At 37.8% G+C, this 20,392-nt stretch overlaps 1 protein-coding gene across 3 annotated transcripts in view; it reads left to right on the top strand.

Annotated features, from left to right (window-relative positions):
• CDC123 (cell division cycle 123) overlaps positions 1–20,392 on the top strand; it is a 37,826-nt gene that overhangs the window by 1,122 nt on the left and 16,312 nt on the right. For all 3 annotated transcript variants that reach the window (XM_037388093.1, XM_037388092.1, XM_037388094.1), the window contains exons 2-9: positions 128–199; positions 2,240–2,294; positions 3,121–3,153; positions 6,668–6,763; positions 7,475–7,581; positions 15,375–15,423; positions 17,067–17,142; positions 20,145–20,267. In XM_037388093.1, coding sequence (XP_037243990.1) covers positions 128–199; positions 2,240–2,294; positions 3,121–3,153; positions 6,668–6,763; positions 7,475–7,581; positions 15,375–15,423; positions 17,067–17,142; positions 20,145–20,267 — 611 coding nt within the window. The remainder of the gene's footprint in view (positions 1–127; positions 200–2,239; positions 2,295–3,120; positions 3,154–6,667; positions 6,764–7,474; positions 7,582–15,374; positions 15,424–17,066; positions 17,143–20,144; positions 20,268–20,392) is intronic.

Below are 20,392 nucleotides of genomic sequence, written 5' to 3'. Positions count from 1 at the left end.
GTGTTAGAGAGTAAAACATACTGTTGTTGAGGTATGTTCTGTTAAAAAACAAATTATTCAACTCTTCTTGTTATTTTAACAAGTAATAATAACACGTTATTAAAGAAATTCTCTTTGTTTCTTCCAGTGTTATACTTCCCCTACCAGAGAATGTGAAAGAATATTTGCTGGATGATGGAACGCTTGTGGTTTCAGGAAGGTACAGAGTGTTTTCCTTCCACCTTTGAAGTATTAATACTGTTTTATATTTACAGCACTATTTTGTGTACACATATTGTGTTTTGCATAACGAGTTTTTAAAATTTGACCATTCTGGCTGCAGTAAACCTCATACTGTATGAGCATGTGAATGGGCTGACTGTTGCTGTTAGTAAAACTTGACTTGCTATAGCCTGATGCAGATCCTAAAATCCATGTAATAGTTTCATTCTAGGCCAAGTGGAGACAGTTCTTTCATTTTTTCTCTGCCTTTCCTTGTGGAGTCTACCAGTCTCTCAGGTGCTGGTTGCTTTGATATGGTTAGCACCAGTTCAGAGGCTTGACCTGTCCCATGCTGTTCACATGCCTCCTGCCTTATCCAAGGGTAAAGTGACATTACTGGCTTAATTCTCAATAGGATAAGCTATATATAAAACCTTAGTAGTTATTGAATTTGTATAATAATTTGCATACATGTAAGCCATGCATAGGACAAAGCTGAATGTCCTGTATGTATACCTATGCCAAGTTTTGGATGGAGAAGGATGAGGTGGATAGATGTGAGAAACAGCTGGAAAGAACCCAGGCCTTGCTCTTTGTTTTCTGCTTAGAATCTCACAATATGGCTTCCTTCTAAAATGATTATTGCATGCATACATCTTGTTAATGACCAGACTCGGAAATCAATCTGCACTCCATCATTTCCTAACTGGTAGTTTGCCTCTCCCAGAGCAACCAATTAGGCTATGAGTGTAAGGGAGCTACGTCTGATTTCTCAGAAATCAATTTATCTAAAATTGAGGCTGGTAAAACACCCTGTAAAGATGAAAGGCCTTTTTAAATTTTAAATATTTTTTTTTTTAATAAAAGGTATACAGAAAATTAGAATTGTTTTTTTAAACCATATTGCAGAATATTGCAAGTTACTTAGCAGCAGCCATTTGTTTTTTAATAAGCCTTCAGAAAAGCTTAAACTGAGGGTTTGACTTTACAGCTATGTTATACAAATTCTGCTGTCTTCAGTGGAATGATGGACAGCTGTATAATTGACTTAAGTCATGTTTTAATGTTTCCAATTCAAAATCCCTTTTAGAAACCAGTTATTCTCAAAGTTGAACTTTCTTAGTGGTAAGTGAATGTGATCGTGCAGTAAAGGCCAAGATCGCTTTTAATCCTAAGTGAACTGGTGTCTGACCTCTAGATGTCAAAACCTAAATTGATAGTTTCACCCCTGCAATAGTATGTTGAGGGCCTACAGAGACAGCTTGTTGAAGAGTTGACTTTTGGCAGGGACATACATTTGAACTTACCCTGTTTGCTACGCTGACTTGCTGTGAATAAGTCTTCAAGGGCTTGGCCTTCTCCAAGATCTTCACACTCAGATTGGCTAAAGAACTTGAAAAGTTACCTACAAGTTCAAGGGAATATTTGCAGTTAAGTGCTTTCGCCCAGATATGCTAGTATTTACAGCCGCAGATCTCACCTCTGTAGAAAAAGGAACTTTTCAGGAAGAAGCTAATGACTACATATCCACTTTCCATAGGACCTTCTTTTCTGTGTGGAGCGCGAGGATGTTTTCTTTACAGAACCAGAAATTAACAGGTCAACATCTGAAATTTAAAAATTTTTACTTGGGAAAGGAGTATGGAGGCAAAGCATAATTAAAATTGAACTTTTTTTTTAAAAAAGAAAAAAATTGTTTAATTTGTGCTTCTGTCAGTACAGTGAAGTTGGAAAAGAATGATTAATAGGGTGTTGAAAAGCTTCGATTATGGTGTTTTCAGAGCAGAAAGTGATCTGCTAATTTGAAAGAAGCAAAGTGTTTTGGGTAGGGCCCAGTGTTAGTGCCAGGGTGTTTGCTCTTTGGTTTGCTGTACTGGCTTGCATTGATCTTTCTCTTGCCAGGGGTTTTGAGGCCTGATCTTCTTCCAGAAACATTTTGAGATCAACAGCTGGTAACTGCTGTGGAAATGTAATTTATATGTATGATCAAGTCAAACTCCAGTGCTTAATTTTTTTTCCTGCTAATTTTTTGATTTAGAGAAGATCTGCCAAGTCATTCACAGGAGGGGAACGATGATGCAGAGGAAATACAGGTCAGCATAAAATGTAACTTAATGTCAAGTCTCCTGAGAAAAATATGAACGTGTAACCTGTTCTGCGTAATTTATAGGTGAGGAGAGTAGTTCACGAAAGTAATAATCACATGGTAGTTGCACCGAAGAACTTTAAAACATCAATTATTTGTACTGTGATGTTAGGCAAGGTTTAAAATGTTTCTGTGCTCTTTTACAGATGGTTTTTTTTATTTTTTTATTTTCTTAGTAGTTGCATTTGTTGTAGTAAGTAGGGAATGTTGAAGGATGTTGGAATCGAACTTAATGCTGTTTCATGTCCTGAAAAATTAGGAGGAGGAGTACATTTGGAGGACTTATTTCAAGAAACAATGAAAGTTTCTGAGGCCATAATTGCTCAGAAGGGCACTCTAGAAGAAAAATGCTAAAAGTGCCTTAAGTATAAGGTAACAGAAGGTACAGAAAGGTGGTGTAAGAGAAATACAGATGAAACTAATATATCATGGGTCTAAGGATGGAAGTGCTGGAGCTGGAGACAAGCTTTAGACAGGGAAGACTTTGCTGAGTTCTGAAATGTCCAAGTTTGTGCTATAAATCACAGTTAAAATATATAGGTGTTGTCTCATACCTATACTTTAGAATAGTACTTCTGCTGAATATACAGTATTTTTCCTGTCTTGATTTACAGACGTAGTAATTGGAGGGTGGTGGTGTTACGCTACAGAGGAACACCAGGCAGCGATTTGGTCTGTGTGTTGTAGGAAGCTATGTGAATTCTGATGTTCTCATAAATTACAAAGGATGTCTCAGGAAAACAGTAACCTTTGATTTGTTCTTCTTTGAACAGTGGTCAGATGATGAGAATACTACAACACTTAAGGTAAGATCCTGTAAAACCTAATGTGAGTTTGTCAGCAGTATCCTTTCTGCAACCTTGTGATATGAACTTTTTGCCAGTTAGAGATACCTGTTGCTGTATTTAACATTTTTCAGACCTTTCTAGACAGATGGCAGTGTAGATGCCTGCAACTTTAAAAAAAGTTTTGCTAGCTTAATTTTATTTAACTAAAAATAAAATGCTTTTCTTCATCCCCAACAATCACACACTTGTTAGACTATAGGAAATGAACTGAAGTATGGCTCTAAATATAGCTGTCTTTCATTTTCACTGCTTTGAATATCTCCCAATTACTTAATCAGACTGGATGCAGAAGAAATGAAGCCCCTGCAGCTCAATTTTCACAGCTCTTTTCTTACACCTGTGCCATTATTTCCTCCCAAATACATTTCTTTCTGTCATCTTTTTTTTTTCTCCTCCTTTTTTTTTTTTTTTAAATTTTTCCTTTTCCTGCCTATGCGTTTCTTGCACTGTGCCTGGCTTAGAATCGGGATCATGATGGATATGAAACAGGCTTCCTTGATAAATTTTTTTACATCTTTTTTGAAACTTGCTATTGCCCTATTGTTGTCAGAGAGTTAACATACTTGTGTCGGTTGTCTGCCATTACTTCAGTCATATCTGCTTCCTAAGCGTTGAATTGTTCACATTGAATTAGGTGCAATTAGCAGCACAACAGTTCTGCTCTGAGCTGTGTGTATGCTAGCACAGAATTCATGGCCTAGATTTTAAACCTAATACATGCCAAATTTGCACATGCTAATAGCTTCAGTCCAAATATCTAAGCGTTGATGAAGTAGATGCTTTAGATTGTAAATTGTTCTGAACAAGGATTTTGGCATCCATCTTACCTTTTGCAGAGCTCACATTAATGTTGCTAAAGAAATCGTATTGGAATTTTGAATCAAGCTTCATTATAGTATACAACACAACAAGGAAATATGTAATCAAGAGGTATGATACCCATCAGAAAGGTATAGGCCAAGGGATTTCAGTTTAGCTAGGTGAGCATTGTGTGCTGTGTACGGATTGCAGCTTTAACAGCTAACATTTTACTGGGGCTGGCTGCGATGGGGTTAACTTTCAGCTGTTGCTGAACAATGCTGCATAGCATCAAGGCTTTCTCTTTTCCCAGTCTGCCCCAGCCCCTCCCCAGAGGCTGGGCAAGGGGTAGGCAAGAGAAGGAGAGGGGACAGAGCCAGGGCAGCTGACCCAAATTGTCTTTAAGGGATATTCCATACTGTATAACATCATACTCAGCAATAAAAGCAGACGTAGAGGAAGAAGAGGGGTGTTTTGGCCTCCAGGGTGGCTCTTGTTAGGAGACTGGTAGGGCTTTGTCTTTTGCCAAACCTGGAACTTTGAAAATGGTTAATAATGAACATGGTTTGTGCCTGCAGCTAGTTCCTACAAAAATACAACTACATTTGGACAAAGAAAGAGACTCTAAAAGTAGAATTTCACAATGTGCTCTTTACCATCTTGTAAGTTTGGTGGATGATTGCTCTGAAGGCTTCATCTATGGCAAATATGCTTTCTCCACCTGAAAACTAGGGACTGCTCTGAGGTCAGTGAGTAAATGGAAAGTCTTTTGTGCTTTTCAGTGTTGCCTGTTAGCACTTTGTCAGCAATGAAGAGTGAAGAAACTGCTTGTGTGGAATGCAGAAGGGTGGGGAGCTGCATCTGGAGTTACTGCAAGAGATGAGAATGGATCAAATAGCGATGTGGAAGCTGAACAGGGAGACAGTAAGGGAACATAATGTGTAAAGAATAGTGAGACAGACTGGAGGCTGCTGTTCTGCATTCACTGTCAGCCTTGGGCATTCATAGCTTACTAACAGTAAATCCCAGGTTACAATTCTCTGTTGGTTTCTTGGCTCAGGGAGCAGTAAAGTGGGCTGTGCTTGTGATTATTTGGATTTGATGGCATGCCTGAGTCATTAGGTAAACTTACTTCCCTTTTCCCTTTTATATTCTGAAGAATTAAATATAGAATTTTAGAAAATTCTGTGTTTAAAAAAATGTGCATCAGTATTGATGGTTGCAAAGTCAGGCATTCAGAATTTAGGAAATGTTAGAATCTAGCTTGTTTATGCAGCCTTAGAGCTATGCTCTTGTGTATGTTTCTTCACTTGTATTAATCAAATGACATGATGGGCATTTCCCCAGGGAGGGTTAGTATGTGCTGGTATTACATATATAGTGTGACTCCTGACTTCTGTCAAAACAAGAGGAGATTTGATCAGAATGCAGCGGATGAAGAGGTTTACTTCTTGTGAGAACAATTTCTAGAATTGAGTGAAGCTCTAAAAATAAGAGAAGTGCTTTTTCAGTTTTTCAAGTGTAGTTTCCCATGGAGACTAGATAACATACTAAGGAAAAATTCAGAATGTGCAAAGTTCAGTCTAGGTCACTACGCTACAATGTGAGAGGGTTTTTTTTAAGTGTTTGCATTTGGGAGTCTGCAGAAAGGAGACAGCAAAACATACGAACTTTTTTTGGACACTTGTGTGGCCGTGAGGGCCTTGTTGTTTTAGAGACGGATTAACTTTAGCATAGAAGTTAGCTTTGAGTTGAATTCAAAAGTACTCAGGCAGAAATAATGTTCTTATATACTTTTTGCTATAAATCCTATTACATGAAAAGTCTTTGACGTATGCCTGAAATCCTTTCATATTATTTTAAAAGTCAGCAGTTTTCCTATTGTACCACATTCGAAGTGGAGTCTATAGCATCCTAAGGAGGCTTTTTCCCCTCTGTTACTTTTCACCTATTTCCCCCTCTTTTGATGCAGTGTATTGTTAAGGAGCTGCTTTAAAACCTAATGTAAGAGCAGATAAGTGAAAGTATTACTAACAACGTTTCATAAAACTAAAGCTTAAATGAGAGCTGTCCCTCATATTGCTTATGAATTGATTAGTTTATTTTTGCTCTCTTACTGTGCTCCTAAATGCAACTAGAGAACTATTACAAAACAGAGCTGATTTCTTTTGTACCTTATAATACTTTGACAGGATGCTACAATATTTCTAGTTTAGATTTTTTAAAGAGATGCTTAATTCTAAATAAGCTATTTTTGAAAGTTTGCTTGTTTTTAAATCTTCTTGGCTCTTATTTGTATACAATAATCTACCATTGGCTATAAAACAACAGGTATGTATTTAAGGTCTATTTGAGTTGTACATTTGCCACCTCTTGAAGCTTTCATGATGAACGTTGTGGAGTTTTGGGTTTTTCCCCTGAAGTTCATGGAGTCTTGCTAGTAATGAAAGTGAGAATTGGAAACACATTTTCAATTTTCTGTGATTGAAAGAATGTCAGAGTTGATTTTTAAGTTACTTATTTCTACAAATGCACTATTTTTGTGGGGTTCTTGGTTCCTGAATTTGGACAAGTTTATTCCTTCTGCAATATGTATTTCAGATAGTGTTTAGAAGATGGCTACACTTCACTACTAAATGTATTAAAACTGATATTTCTGTTGTTCTTTGTTCAGGCACCAGAATTTCCTGAGTTCACAGCTAAAGTTCAAGAAGCAATAAGTTCCTTGGGTGGTAGTGTTTTTCCTAAACTTAACTGGAGCGCACCAAGGGTAAGAATGCTGATTTTCAAAACTTGTAACAGGTGTTATCATAAGGATGTTTTTGTTTGTTTTATCTTAATGCATTGAAAAGTAGAAGAGACTAGTGGTTCTGGTGAAGGACGAAGTGGTAAACAAGATACAGTGAAGTATGATACAGCAACTTGTTCTAGTGGGTTAGACCTAGATGGTGCACGTTTGGTGAGACTGATGCAAGACAGCACTGGCTTTCTTACGTAAAACTGTGTATCCTTGTCACAGGTAACAGTGTGATGGTCACAATCTTCTCATTTAAGATACTGGTTGAAAACTTTGCCTGGGATAAAGATTAAAAACCCCACTTTTTTTTTTTAAAGAGCAGTGAGCTTCCCTCTGGTTATTTTTAGGTACTCTAGCTACACCTTAAGTGTAGTACACCCAAATGTGTCTGTATCATGTTCTCAAGGGAAACTTGTGTTCAAACAAGCATTCCAAGACAGTGCCTGGAAGCAGTAAGCCGAAAACTTAGTTTTTAAAATTGATTTGTTCTGCTTTCAACAGATTATTTATAAAAAAAGCAGTAACTATTGTGTCTCTTGTAACAGCTAATGAAGTTTTCCTCAAAATAAAAAAAATATTTTCTGCAGGTATTTCAAATGTTGTGTAATGTTTAGAAGGATCTGCAGCTCACATTCCTTCCTGTTAGTAAAGCTGTGTTTTTGGATAATCTCCATCTTTGTTTAGGATGCTTACTGGATAGCAATGAACAGCTCTCTGAAATGTAAAGCTCTCAGTGACATCTTTCTCCTCTTCAAGAGTTCAGACTTCATTACTCGTGACCTCACTCAGCCGTAAGTAGATTTCTAGCAGACAATCTTATTGATACCCAGTCAAAAAAGCCACCAACCCTCTGAGGGTAACTTTTCAGTTCTTTTGAAAGATCTTACTCTTTACGGTACCGCAACAATAAATAGCTGATAGAAGAATACATTTTCATGTTTAGAAGTTGTTCAGGCACAGCAGTATAAGTTTCAGGTACAGTAATAAGTTAGTTGCTCTTTGAAGCTCCCCCCACCCCTTCCCCCTTCTTCTTTGTCTCCCTCCACTGTGCAAAAATAATTGCCAGGTCCGATTTAGTGCAGAGAATTGCAAGACATGTTGTCTTCATTGTTACTTACTATGAGTGAGTCTCTTCTAGTAAATCAGAATTGTTTACTTGGCTTCAGTCAACAAGAGATGAGCAGCCTCCATTTTATTCTTATATTCTCTTGATTTTAATATGCAAATGAGTGAAAAGCAGAACAGGAGGACATTATATTTAAGTAGCACATGTGAAATCACGCTATGGACTAAGACCATTTTTATCAAGTTGCTTTCCAGAGCAAGAGAAGTTTTAATTTTGGGTTTCTTTGCCTTCTCGCCTCTTTTGGCATTCATTTGTTGCTACCTACTTTATTGTTGCCACTTGTAGTAATACAGCATGAGTTTACCATGTCCCTTTCAAAATTTAAAGCTGTTGAAGTTTGTGTGGCTGCCTGGAAGATGCCTGAGACTTCTGCTAACGTATTCCTAGAGCTCTTTCTTAACCCAAGTTCTTGTAGGTCTTGAACAAACACTTCATGAACTGTGACTAAGGTTAATCATTTCAGATAAAATTATAAATATGATGTGCTTGGGGTTTCTTTTATCTGCTCACATGAAGAGAATGCTTAATTGTATAGGAACAGTTTCCTCCCATAGTACCTGCATCTGATTCATGTCACTTATTTCTAAAATACAGCTTTTTTTCTGAAAGAAAATAAAATTGTTGGAATTCAATGTTCTTGTTACTATTATAAAAATTATCTTTTTTAGAAAAGCAATATTTCAAAGAAAAAGGGCAATCCATGGCTTGGTATGAGGGATATTGTTATCCAGTAATTATTCAGTGCTTATTTGTATTGCTGGCATATTTAGGAAACTCAGTTGAATGCAGGGCCCTTGTTCTACATGCATTGTAGAGGGTTACCAAGCACAGTAGTCCTGTGTTAATTAGCTTATGACATGATAAGGATTGTCTTGTCTAAAATGTGAAACCAGTTGTGTTAATGCTGTGCAACTGCCTTCTTTTTTTATTCCGGCAACTCTAATAACTCTTTTCCCCCTGTTTGTTGGTACATTAAAAAAATGGTAGGTAGCAACATCCTCATCCTTATCTCTGCATTTATGGAGTGCTAGCAACACTATCGGTCCAATTCTGATGCTAGGTTTTACATTATGTCTAATCCACACCATTGTGAGGTGCAGGGGAAGAGACTGAGAAGGAGGGGTGAAGATGCTGGAGTGAGAAGAGAGTTTGAAAAGTATGCTGGACTAGGGAAGCAGTTGTGAGCATTGAGAATTCTGGGATCACAGAGAATGAAAGAGACGGGGGAGTTGAGAAATCTATAGTCTGCATTTCAGATGTGAGTCAATAGTGATTCTCAGAAGACTTTGGTGCTTTTTTTTCATGGTTTCCCCTAGTGGGAGGCTAGGTGATTTGGCCAGGTGTCTTGAGGATGGTTTGCTCAGAGGGTTGAGCACTAAAATTTGAGTCTTTTGTTGTACCTGCTTTCAGGACTGAGTCTTGTGGATCTGAAAAGAACTGTGACTTGTGAAGGGCTGATACAAATAATACGGGTTTTGTATTCTGCTATCCTCATGTATAAAAAGGTTCAGCAAAAAGCACCCTCAGCTCCTTGGAGAGTTCCTGTCTGGTTACCACACTCTAATGAGTTTGGGACACAGTCAAGGGTTTAGTAAGCACCAGTTGATGTAGAAGATGTGGCAAATCTGTGTCTGTGTTTGGGCTCTTAATTTATGCCGTTTGTGTAGTAGAATGAGTAGGTTTGACCACCTTCACTGAGACTGAAATCAGTGCATTTTCTGTCAGGTTTTATCTCTTTATCAGATAAGGTTGGTGGCATCAGCTATTCACCTTGCTCCTTGCAGACAGCACTGACTTAGTGGTAGAGGCAATGATTACATTCTAGCTCCTACATTGTGAGATTTCACAGCGTGGGTGTTAACCTGAACGATCAGTAATTTCACCTGAAGTTCACACCAGACTGAGAACGGTAGTGGCTGAACAGCCTGTAGCCGGCATGTTCTCTTCTACTGATCCTGCTCCGGGAGAATAACCACTAGCTAGAAGGCAACACCTCAGATTGCCGTAGTCTGATCCATTTAGATACTTTTTCCAGCGTGGTAAGGCCTCACACCAGCTGATAGCATAGCTTAGCTAGTGGGTGGCAAATAAGCAAACTTTGTGACATGATTGTGGGATCATCACCTAATCTAAAGATTAAATTTAGTTTGAGAAGTATTGTATTTATTTCCCTTCCTGTAAAGTCTAATCTAATGTTGGTATAAGTTTGGATTATGTTTTTTTTGTGTTTTTTTTTGTCAGACAACCAAACCAACAGGCTTGGTTGTTTTGGTAAGGTAGAGTTAATGCAGGCAATGCAACCTTCTGGTTTCTGTGAATTTGAGTGGAAGTTGTACTTATGACTAGGGAAATGTGTGTAGTGCGTAAAACCGCTCTGGTCTGTATGTATCTTGTATTTTATGAATATGTTGTACTTGATTAAAGCACATATTGTTGTCCAGTTTGTGCATGGTATTTCTAAATTATTTCTAAGTTATTCGTACAAAACGTCCCCATGCAAACGGTGAAATGATTATTTGCTGAATCAGAACACTAGTCTTCCTTAATTATACTATTGATTAGCTGCCAGTTGCCTAGTCCTTAGCAAGCAGAAATTAAAAATGTAGCTGGCATAAGAACCTGAAGTGCTGAACAGATGAAAACTGGATACATAATACATACATCCAAATCCCTTGGAAGGGCTACTCAGAGGGAGGATAAATGCACTAGATTTCTACTTCTTTCATTAACACCCAGTACGGGCCAAAATTTTCTTGCCCTGCATAAGTAACACCTGAAATGTTGTGTACTCTTCTTATTTGTTTTATTTTCTGTTCAAAAAATCCGCTTCATGGGTCACAATATGGAAAAGACTTTGCAATGGCAATTTGAAGATCTGTTTCGTAATCCAGCTTTGCCAGTGAAGTGGGACTTAAGGCAAACCACTTTCTTTGCCTCTTCCTTCCTCTCCCATTTCTTATCTGCTTATATCTGGTATCGATCTATGTACATTATTCAGGTCAGGCAACTGCCCTTGCTGTAATTCTCAGCTGTCTCAAGTTCCAAGAAAACTTCAGCTAGGCAATACTTCAATACAAACCATTTAAAAATATGGTCTTAATGCAAATAGGCTGAGCGTGATTAGATAAATTTTGACTCTTTTAAATGTTTGGATTCTCTCATTACATTGACACTGTTTGGTTGAAAAGTTCAGAATAATGAGTTAACTTTCCTCCTTGTTAATTTTATACAAATTAACAAAAACTTCAGACCAATGCAGTTGTTAATGTAGTCAATGTTTCTGCTTCAAAGTAAGCATTGCATTTTACTTAGATGAGTTCACAAAAAAACTTGTGGATGGTATGACCATTAACTTTTTGGGTTTTAATGTAGGCTTTCAAAAACTTAGCTTTGTGAGTATGTGATAAAAAAACAAAATCCCTTTCTAATTGGGATTTCTGTTAAGTGATTAAAAGTCCTCATTTGATCAAAAATCTTGTCAAAGCCGTGTTGAGTGCATTGGTTTAGAACAGTTTTCTTCCTTATTGTTAAGAATGTGTGGGCTACATTTTATTAAGACATGACTGCCCACACCGAGACTGGTATAAATATTAGCAGTAGTTCTAATTATATGATAATGCCCTTTCAGTTATAAGATAAGCTTGTGGTTATGTCATGCTCATTAATAAACCTTGGAAGTTTTGTCAGACTTCAGAGACTGCTCCTGTTCCGTAGAGCAATACTGGAAGTTTTAGATCTGCAGATGCTACCATTGGGATGTTGAATGCTAGAAGTGTTACTATTTTTCCAGTTGTTTACTAATCACAACCATAGAGGTGAAATAAGAACTCCTGTAAGTTCCACCTTGTTGAAAAGCAACCTAATGCAGAGCACGTCTTTTGCGGGGATTGCCCTTTGACTTATTATAGAGGGGCAGTATGAGTCACATCCAAGAAGGCTGTTTCTGAAGTGCATTTAAGAGTTGTAAATTGACTCTCAGTATTTTGTTGGACCAGCTGGTGCTACAGACCTGTTCCTTCCAGAAGTTCATTCCTGAAAACTTTGAGAAGCTGGTTAAGACAGGTGAAGTAAAGAGTCTAAAAGTAGCCACTCAACCCTGCCTAAGCCCAGGAAACAAAGCAAAGGAACCATCTATGCCACATTTAGTCGGTAAGAAATACCTACTAGGTTAATGGAGCAGGTGAAACAACTCCCACTGGGCCAGGGAAAGGTTTCCAAATGTATTAATGTGCGAGACAAAAAGAAACATGAGGGGTGATGCAATTTTTTAAACTTTATTCAGTTGTTTATAAGAGGGCTAGGTTAAAATTTTAGGCACCTGTTTCTGAGAACAGTTGAGAGAGCCTGCTTTTGAATGAGTATTCAATCGGTGAGGCTCCTAAGCACATTGTTTAACTTTAAAACCTAGCAGATGTTTCAGTCCTTTTTGGTTTTAAGCTAGCATTCTGGCTACATTTTTGGTACCAGACTTAATGCTTCTAAATATTGAATTAAAAATTATAAAGACATTATAGTTTTTCTGAGATATGGAGGAATAACAGCCTGTGTTCTCCTGATAGAACATAGGAGGCAGCGTTGGCTCATAAAGCTGTGACTTGGCACTCGTAGCTGTTGGTTTAGGGTTTAGACTTCAGTATAACCTCTTCCCAGCTAGGCAGTCCTACATGAGAGGATGTGGAAAATGAGGCCTTTGATGATTACTTTTTTTTTTCCTTGAGGTTTTACTTGCATACCCTTTTTCCTAGCAATTTGCAATTTATTACTAATTCCTAGCAATCCTCTTTTGAATAGTGTTTGAGTTTCTTATTTCTTTTAGTCCTTAAAGTTCCAGCAAGGTTCAGTATTCAAGAAATAAAAATGCAGTTCAAAGGTTGTTAGAAGGTTCTCCTTCATTTTTTATTTATTTATTAAGGTTTTAAAATAAGCTATGAGGTAATAGCATGGGAACTGTCGTACAGAACAACTTCTACGGTTTTCATTATATTTATTATAGTTTATTATCCACAGAATAATCTGTGATGTGCAAATGAGTTCATGGCTCTCTTAGCCGGGTAACTACTGGAGGTCTTACAAACCTTCTTAAATTGCTGTTCTCTGTGTTGAAAACAGAACCACATAGTGGCTTCATGTAGTATGTCCTGTTGTCAAGTGTATGCATTTGGAGATTAACAGCTGCTACACAGAAGAAGACCTTGATCCTTATGTTCTTGACATCTAAGTATAAATATGTAAGCAAGCTGTTGACCACAGCACAAGGCCTATAAGCAACTTGACCACAGCACAAGGCCTATAAGCAACTTGACCACAGCACAAGGCCTATAAGCAACAGAGTTTAATTCTGTCACCCTTAGTACAAAATGACAATTTTCAAAGGTTTCAGAAAAGTGAGCCCAGAAATATCTCAGTTTTAGATTCCTGAAGTCTTTCTGATTGTTCTTTCAGGTATCTCCAAACCTGAATAGTATGCAGGTTGAAGAAACCCTGTGTAGCCTTCTGCCTCTGGCCATGTGTAATAGATGAATTCAGCTGGGTCTAAACAATGAATGCTACAATAAGTTGGTAAAAAATATAAAATTGCAACTGTCTCAAGTTGCCCAATATTTACCCTCCAGAAAGGGGTGGTAGTAATGTCCTATTGTCGAAAAAAGTCTCATTGTACTATTTAGAAGAAAACTGAAACTACAAAAACCTGAGTTTATTTTCTTTTGCTGTGTTCTCCCATTTTCCCCCTCATTTGTACTCAGTCCTGTGTCATTAAGACTTAAGAAAAATAACATTACTGCATCCTGCAGTATTTTTATCAATATTCATAATTTTGCCTGTTTGCTTGATTTGACAGCAATACCTGAGCGCTCTGTGTGGCTTGGGATGGCACCCAAGGATTTAATTTTCTGACTTATAAGGAAAGAGGAAGTATCTTTCCCCACATAGCTCTTGCCCAAAATATTTGAAGGTTGAGCAGGGGATAATTTTGGTTGTTTGTGACTGTTTTTTGACTGCTGGAAAAGACTGCATGTTACTGGAATGAAGCAGGTACCCCGACCTCAGATACGGAACTCTGTGAGATGTAACACGGGTCCTAGCGTGCAGGGACTGTAAAACTCTGTGTGCTGGACTTCAGCTACCTTTATATAAATAGTTTATGATTGGTTTTGTGTGTGGGGGATATTTTCTTGAGCATGGTAGGCATGTATGCTAGTGAGGGAGGAATTTTGAGTCTAGCTAAACTGCGAGCTCTCATGAATTTGTTTCTGTTGCCTTGACAGATCTTAAATTGTGGGGAATATAAATTGTAGTTGAAGGATGTTATCTGTTTACATGGGCTTACAGATATATATGATCTGTTTGATTACAGTACTTTTGGAAAGCATGCCTGCTACTGCCCTTCTTTTCTGCATGTAGTGGACATTAAAGTCTAAAATGTGTGAAACGTATTTCTGCTGGCAGTATACTGAATGAACTCTTATGATAGCTCTTCAAACTGAAGGGTGGGCAGCCATGTCTTACAAATGCAATGCTTACGTTAAAGATGTTATAGACTTTTGGATTGCTTAACAGAGTTCAGTGCCAAAGGGAGACTGTATAAATGTTTCCATTTAAGACTGTTGCTCAGCAGTGGCCCTTTACATGGTTCTGTTCATCAAAGTAGTTTGTTGCCAATAAGGTTAGGGAGTACACTTGGAAGGAAAATGCATGTTCTTTTGCTAGTTCCCTATGAAAGTTACAGGATTTATGGCGAGGTTTGCTGTAAACTGATAAAAGTTGGCTTGGGTCTAACTGACTCCATTCTTGATAGTTCCTGAAAGGTGACACCGAGTCAGCTACTCACAAGGGACAAAACCTTGACATCTGCTTGCAGTTATAGAAATAGTTGTATTTATTCCCACTCTCAAGAAATTTGTAGTAGTATTTTTTAAGGCTCTTAATTTAGAAGGATACTGTGCTGTGGAATCAGAAGTGCTGAGTGGTGCTGTTTTGCATCCCTTATTCATGGAAATGAACTGCTGTAAGGCACGATGATACGTCTCTGTTGTGTGGTTTAGGAAGTTAAACATTAACAGTACCAGTGAAAACGTGATGCAATGGAACTAGATTAGATTGCTCAAGTTTCTTCTTTGAGAAACCAGTTATGCCAACATAACACTAAAGAGGAAAGGAACATAATTTTTGATTCAAACAGAAAAAAACTCAATAATGAATAAACAGATAAACAGTCATGTTTTAGCTACATCCCTGTCCAAACTGAAGTGCTTCCAAGTTACAGAAAAAAAATTTCTCCCCCCCCCAGTCATTGTCAAAAGGAGTTTTTTTTATTGATTTATCAAATTTACTTGGTTTGTATGTCTTGGAGATAATTTAATAGGTTTTTGTGATTCACGGTTTGGGGTTATTTTTCTCACTGTAGCTAAAATCTTACATGTAAAAGCGGGTTTTGATGTTTGTACCTTACTTTTCCAGATTTATTCACTGTACTGATGATTCCCCTGATCCTTCTTTGGACTATGAGGTAGGACACTTTGCATGATTTCTAGGCAATTTAAATGGATTGCTTACAGGCAGATTGCCATTTGTGCTTGGGTATGTGCCCATAAAATTTGTTCTGTTTAATTGTGTTCCTTGGGCAGCGTGGGGACGTCTGGTTAAGCATTACAGGTCATAAGGAGTTCAAGTTCATTTAATTACAGATCAGATGAGGTAAAGATCAGACTTTTGAAGCTTCCTTGTGATTTCCTCTCATGTCTGTCAGATTTGGCCAAGAAGGACAAGTTCAACAGCTGAAAGTCATATCTTCTTGACAGCATGCTGCTTGTGAATATCACAACTGAGGTTACTAAGAGAGAGAAGCTAGCTGTAGTGGCTGGGGACATCCTGAAGTGGTCTATCATATCTTGTTTAATATGCTCGTTAACAGACTAAAATGTTAAACTAGTGATGTAGATATTAGCAATGTTTCAAACTATTCATGTGGTGCTATTGCTTTTGTGATAGCATGTGGTCATTTCTCTAATAATAGTTTTTATGTAAATATAGCATTTGTCATCATTCTGTGGGCTTGAAGGGCTTTGGAAAAGTGAATGAACCCTGTTGTTTTTAATGTACTATCTAGTGTGCTTTAAAGGTGACAGACATCTAAAAGTTAGAACAAAGAGTTTCAAGTTTACACGGTAGTTAGGAATGTCATCTTTGATTACTGAGATTTTTCGACTTCAGTTGATAGGTGTTGGGAGTTTCCAGTATCCAGTAGCAGCAACTGAGGCCTTTAAAATAGTGTGGATCCATTTGAATGCTTCAGCCTAGGAATGCAGAAACTTGAAAAAGTGCCAGAGATATGCTTCAATTACCAGGCAATCTGTCCTATTGACTGTTATAGTTTGGTTACTATTTCCATCCCATGTCCTTATTTTAACTGGTTTGCGCCTTCAAAGGCGTCACAGCATTCTGCTTGGGTGTATACCAGAATAGAGGTTGATTTGGTTAAATTTAATTCTGCTCATCAGCTCTTTTGACTAGGAAGCAACTTTCTGCCAATTCCATGAGAGATTTGTAATGTACAGCAGGGTTTTTGGTGTTCATGCTTTATCATTAATGTAACTTTGAAGTTATTTCATTAATAATTTTGCAGTTATAAATGCCGTACAAAGTGGAAGAGCATAAGATAAAGGTGGGAGGGGGCCTCAGGAGGTCTCTAGTCCATTCTCATGCTCAAAGGTGGGTAAGCGATGAGATCAAATTGGGTCACTTTGGTGTTATATCAAATCTGGTCTGAAAATCTCAGTGGATGGAAGCTGCACAGCCTCTGGGAGGGAGCTGTTCCAACGCTTGACGGTCTTCATGGTGAAGAAGTTTCTTCTTATGTCCATTCTGAACCTTTCTGCTTTAAACTGGTTTGGACTAGGTGGTCTTTAAAGGTGCCTTCCAACCAAAAATATTGTGTGATTCTGTGAAGCTAACATTAAGTCTAGTTGCTTTGAAGCATTTGCCAATTATATGAACTGCAGGTTAAGATTGTTTTTTCTTACATCAGGAATAACTTCAGAGGTCATCTTATCATTACAGCAGAACTGTAGATCTAGAAGGTATACCTATTGAGAAAAAGTTAACCTGTTACCTTTCTGAAACAATACTTTGTCGCTTCTTTTTCCTCTGTAGCTTGTTCTTCGCAAATGGTGTGAACTAATCCCTGGTGCAGAATTCAGATGCTTTGTCAAGGAAAACAAGCTTATAGGTAAGGGTTTTCTTAAAGATAAAATTATTAGGTGACGTTCTGAGGATTTTCTCGTGATTCCTTGAATCAGAGCTAAATCTGAAGACAGTTCTTTCTTACCTTACCTCATTTCTGGAATTAATGTTTTCTTCTTCCTTCTGTTATTTAGAATGCTGTATGCCACACTTCTCTTTCCACTGTATTTGAAAGCATGATAGCATGCTCAAGTATTACAGTGGATATACTCTTTAAGTTTCTGAATTAGCAATTAGAATTCACCCAAAGGCTGTTTTTTGAGTGATTTTTTTATATTCAGGAGCGAATTGCATCATCTCCAACTTGCAGAATCAATACAGAGGTAGTTGGGTATTATGTTGATAAAATGTGACCACATGTGGATATCATATGCAGAAAGTGGGATGTCGTAACATGTCCATGGATGTATGAGGTGTCTGAGTTCATATTATATTCAGTGTAGCTTAGTCAGAAAACCTATTGATTTGTTACTCTGGTTCAGAATCCTAAGTGTAAAATGTTTCAGGTGGCACTGAACATCTAGGGCATCCACAGTATGCAAAGAGCTAGTGGGTGCATCAGGAGACCTGTGACAGCTGGAGAACGGGCAGATTGTGCTAGAGCATGTATTTTAGGCAGCTCTAGGGCAAATTTAGCTGAATTACACTCCTCTGGTCATACTGACTATTCTCTGCTGACTATAACAGGAGCTTAGACATCTAGTGCACATACAAGTGTTTGAATTGAGGTGCTTAATTTCAGGCTAAATACTATTCTGGAGTTTGAATTCAATTTTGGTCTGGTTTACCATGGAATTTTTAAAGATAAACAGAGGTGTAAGTAGAACAGGACTGGTGCACATTTGTCCATAACAAGATTGAATAATTCCACCTAAACTCTTCTAACAAGGAAATGTTATAGCAGTGACGTAGCAGAGCTCTAATCCAGACTTTATAGGAAATAAGATGATTTTTAAAAAAAAAATAAACCAGAGTTTGCTCATTTTGTCTGTCTCACATCTATGTATTCACAAGCACCAAGATGCATATATACAAATGGTCTGTCCACAATTCCTTGTGGTGATATGGAAGGGAAGGGACATTAGCTAGCTAGTCCTCAGTTTCTCCTGACTTCTCAGCATGACGACTATGTGCTTGGCTTGCATGTGCCTTTTTGTACCTGTTAGGAGCTGTCAGCAATCTGTTGCTCCATCCTGTCCCACCTCTGTGAATCATTAGGAATGTACCCTGTTCTTTATTTCCTGATCTGGATGTCCTATGGAGCTGCACATAGACATTTTGGGATGTGCTAATCTAGGTGCTGTCAACACATACCATTTGCATAGCCCTTTTATTTGGCTGTTCCTTCTGGTGCTTCTACGCTCATCTTGCCGTTCTCTCTCCGTTCATGTGAATTGCAGGGTTTATTGGAGTTCTCTGTAGCAGAGTTTATCTTGCTGGTAGCAGAGATTCTCCATTAAGTTGGTATTGCTTAACAGCTACCAAAATAGCTTTTTGAAGGGGGAAGAGCTGAATCCTGTCCTGTTATGTGCTGCTGGAATACCACAACTGCCCGATATATGCATCACCACAATAACCTCTAAAACGTTTGAATGTAGATCTATTATAGAATATATATAGTGATACTTACTTTCAAATACCTCAAAGCATTTGTATGCTGGCTAATTAAACACTGTACATTTCATTACTAGGTTTTAAACCTAGTAGATCTACCACTATGAGTTTTTTTTAGCTAGCACTCAAGGCTCTGTTTCTGGAGACTGTTGCAAGATTTTTCACAATATGTTCCCATGCTCTTAAAATTAATAAGCCTGTCAGTCAAACTAAAGAGTGATACTTGCACAGTGAAGTGAATTTTCCAGTTACACGTCTGCATCCCCTGAGATGCCACTGTCTCTTGATTTTTGTTCTTAGATCTGATTTAAGCTTTGCAGTGGTATTAATAATTCACAGTTCCACTGACATCATAAACTTTATATGAACTTATATGAACTTTATTGAAGAGCACATCTTTGGAGGAAGTCAGCATTGTCTTACAGTAAAACTTTAATCTCTGAGTTTTGTATATGGTTAAAAAAGCAAACTGCCATCATTGATACATCTTTTTGGGGGTTCTGGCTTTTTCTTTACCTGAGTAGCATGAGTTACTCATTCTGCAGTGATGGAGCATGTCGTGGCTTGACGTTTGTCCAGGAGGGTTTTGCAGTGGCTTATGTTGACACATCCTGTATGAGAACTTCTGTCACTTCAGATGCATGCAAGAATGTAATCCTGTTGATGTCAACTTTAAACTGTTGTCTTGTAGACAAATGTCTGAAATGAAGAGCTTGTGATGTAGCTGGGATGGTTTATCTAATGTCAGATAGGCAAGAAAGCCTTCAGAGGGGCAAATGGGAGAAATATGGTACTAGACTGCATGCCATCTCATTGATTTTAGGATTTAAGGTTTTACCTGTAGTGTCTTATCAAACAGATATGTGTTTTTCCATGCTTAAAAAAAAAGTGGTTAAATAAGAATCTTTATGGTACACTAGGATCTATCATTTTTGCTGATGTGCAAGCTTAGTGTCTGTCCCTTTCATTTCATGGTTCCAAATTCTGGTCCCTGGATCTGATGTGCAGAACAGAAAAGGTTTCTGACCAGAGTAACCAGAGGGAATAAAAGTGACAGGAAAAGACAGGAATTGGAAACTTAAATACAGGCAGAGGCTCCTACTGAAATTCACTTAAAAATAGTCAAAGTGTGTACATATAAAATGAGGTTCACAAAATGCAGGGCGGAACTGTTCAAGGAAAAGATTCCTAATGTAAGTTCTTTAAATATAAGGGAATAAAGCCAAATAGTAAGTCACTAGTAATGGTTGAAACTTGGGGGAACCCCATCTTCTGAAATATAATTTATGACGTGCATGTCTGATAACTGCATTTTGCCTGGTTGGGTTTTTTGCATGCCCAAAGCTCTTTATAATCAGCTGAAATTATTGACAGGTATATCACAGAGGGACTACACTCAATACTATGATCATATCTCCAAGCAACATGAGGACATCTGTAGATCAATACAGGAGTTTTTCAAGAAACACATACAGTACAAATTCTTGGATGAAGACTGTAAGTATCTTAAAGCTTCAGTTAGCAAGGGGAGGATGGGGGAGGGAAAGAGGATGTTTATGAATGTTTTAAAATATTTATTGCATGCATAGTTGCAAAGACATAAAAACAGAAATGAAGAGTCT

Source organism: Falco rusticolus, chromosome 5 (assembly GCF_015220075.1).
Source record: "Falco rusticolus isolate bFalRus1 chromosome 5, bFalRus1.pri, whole genome shotgun sequence".
Lineage (NCBI taxonomy): Eukaryota > Metazoa > Chordata > Aves > Falconiformes > Falconidae > Falco > Falco rusticolus.
The sequence above is the reverse complement of the archived record's forward strand: the minus strand, read 5'-3'. Positions and strand labels throughout refer to the sequence as shown.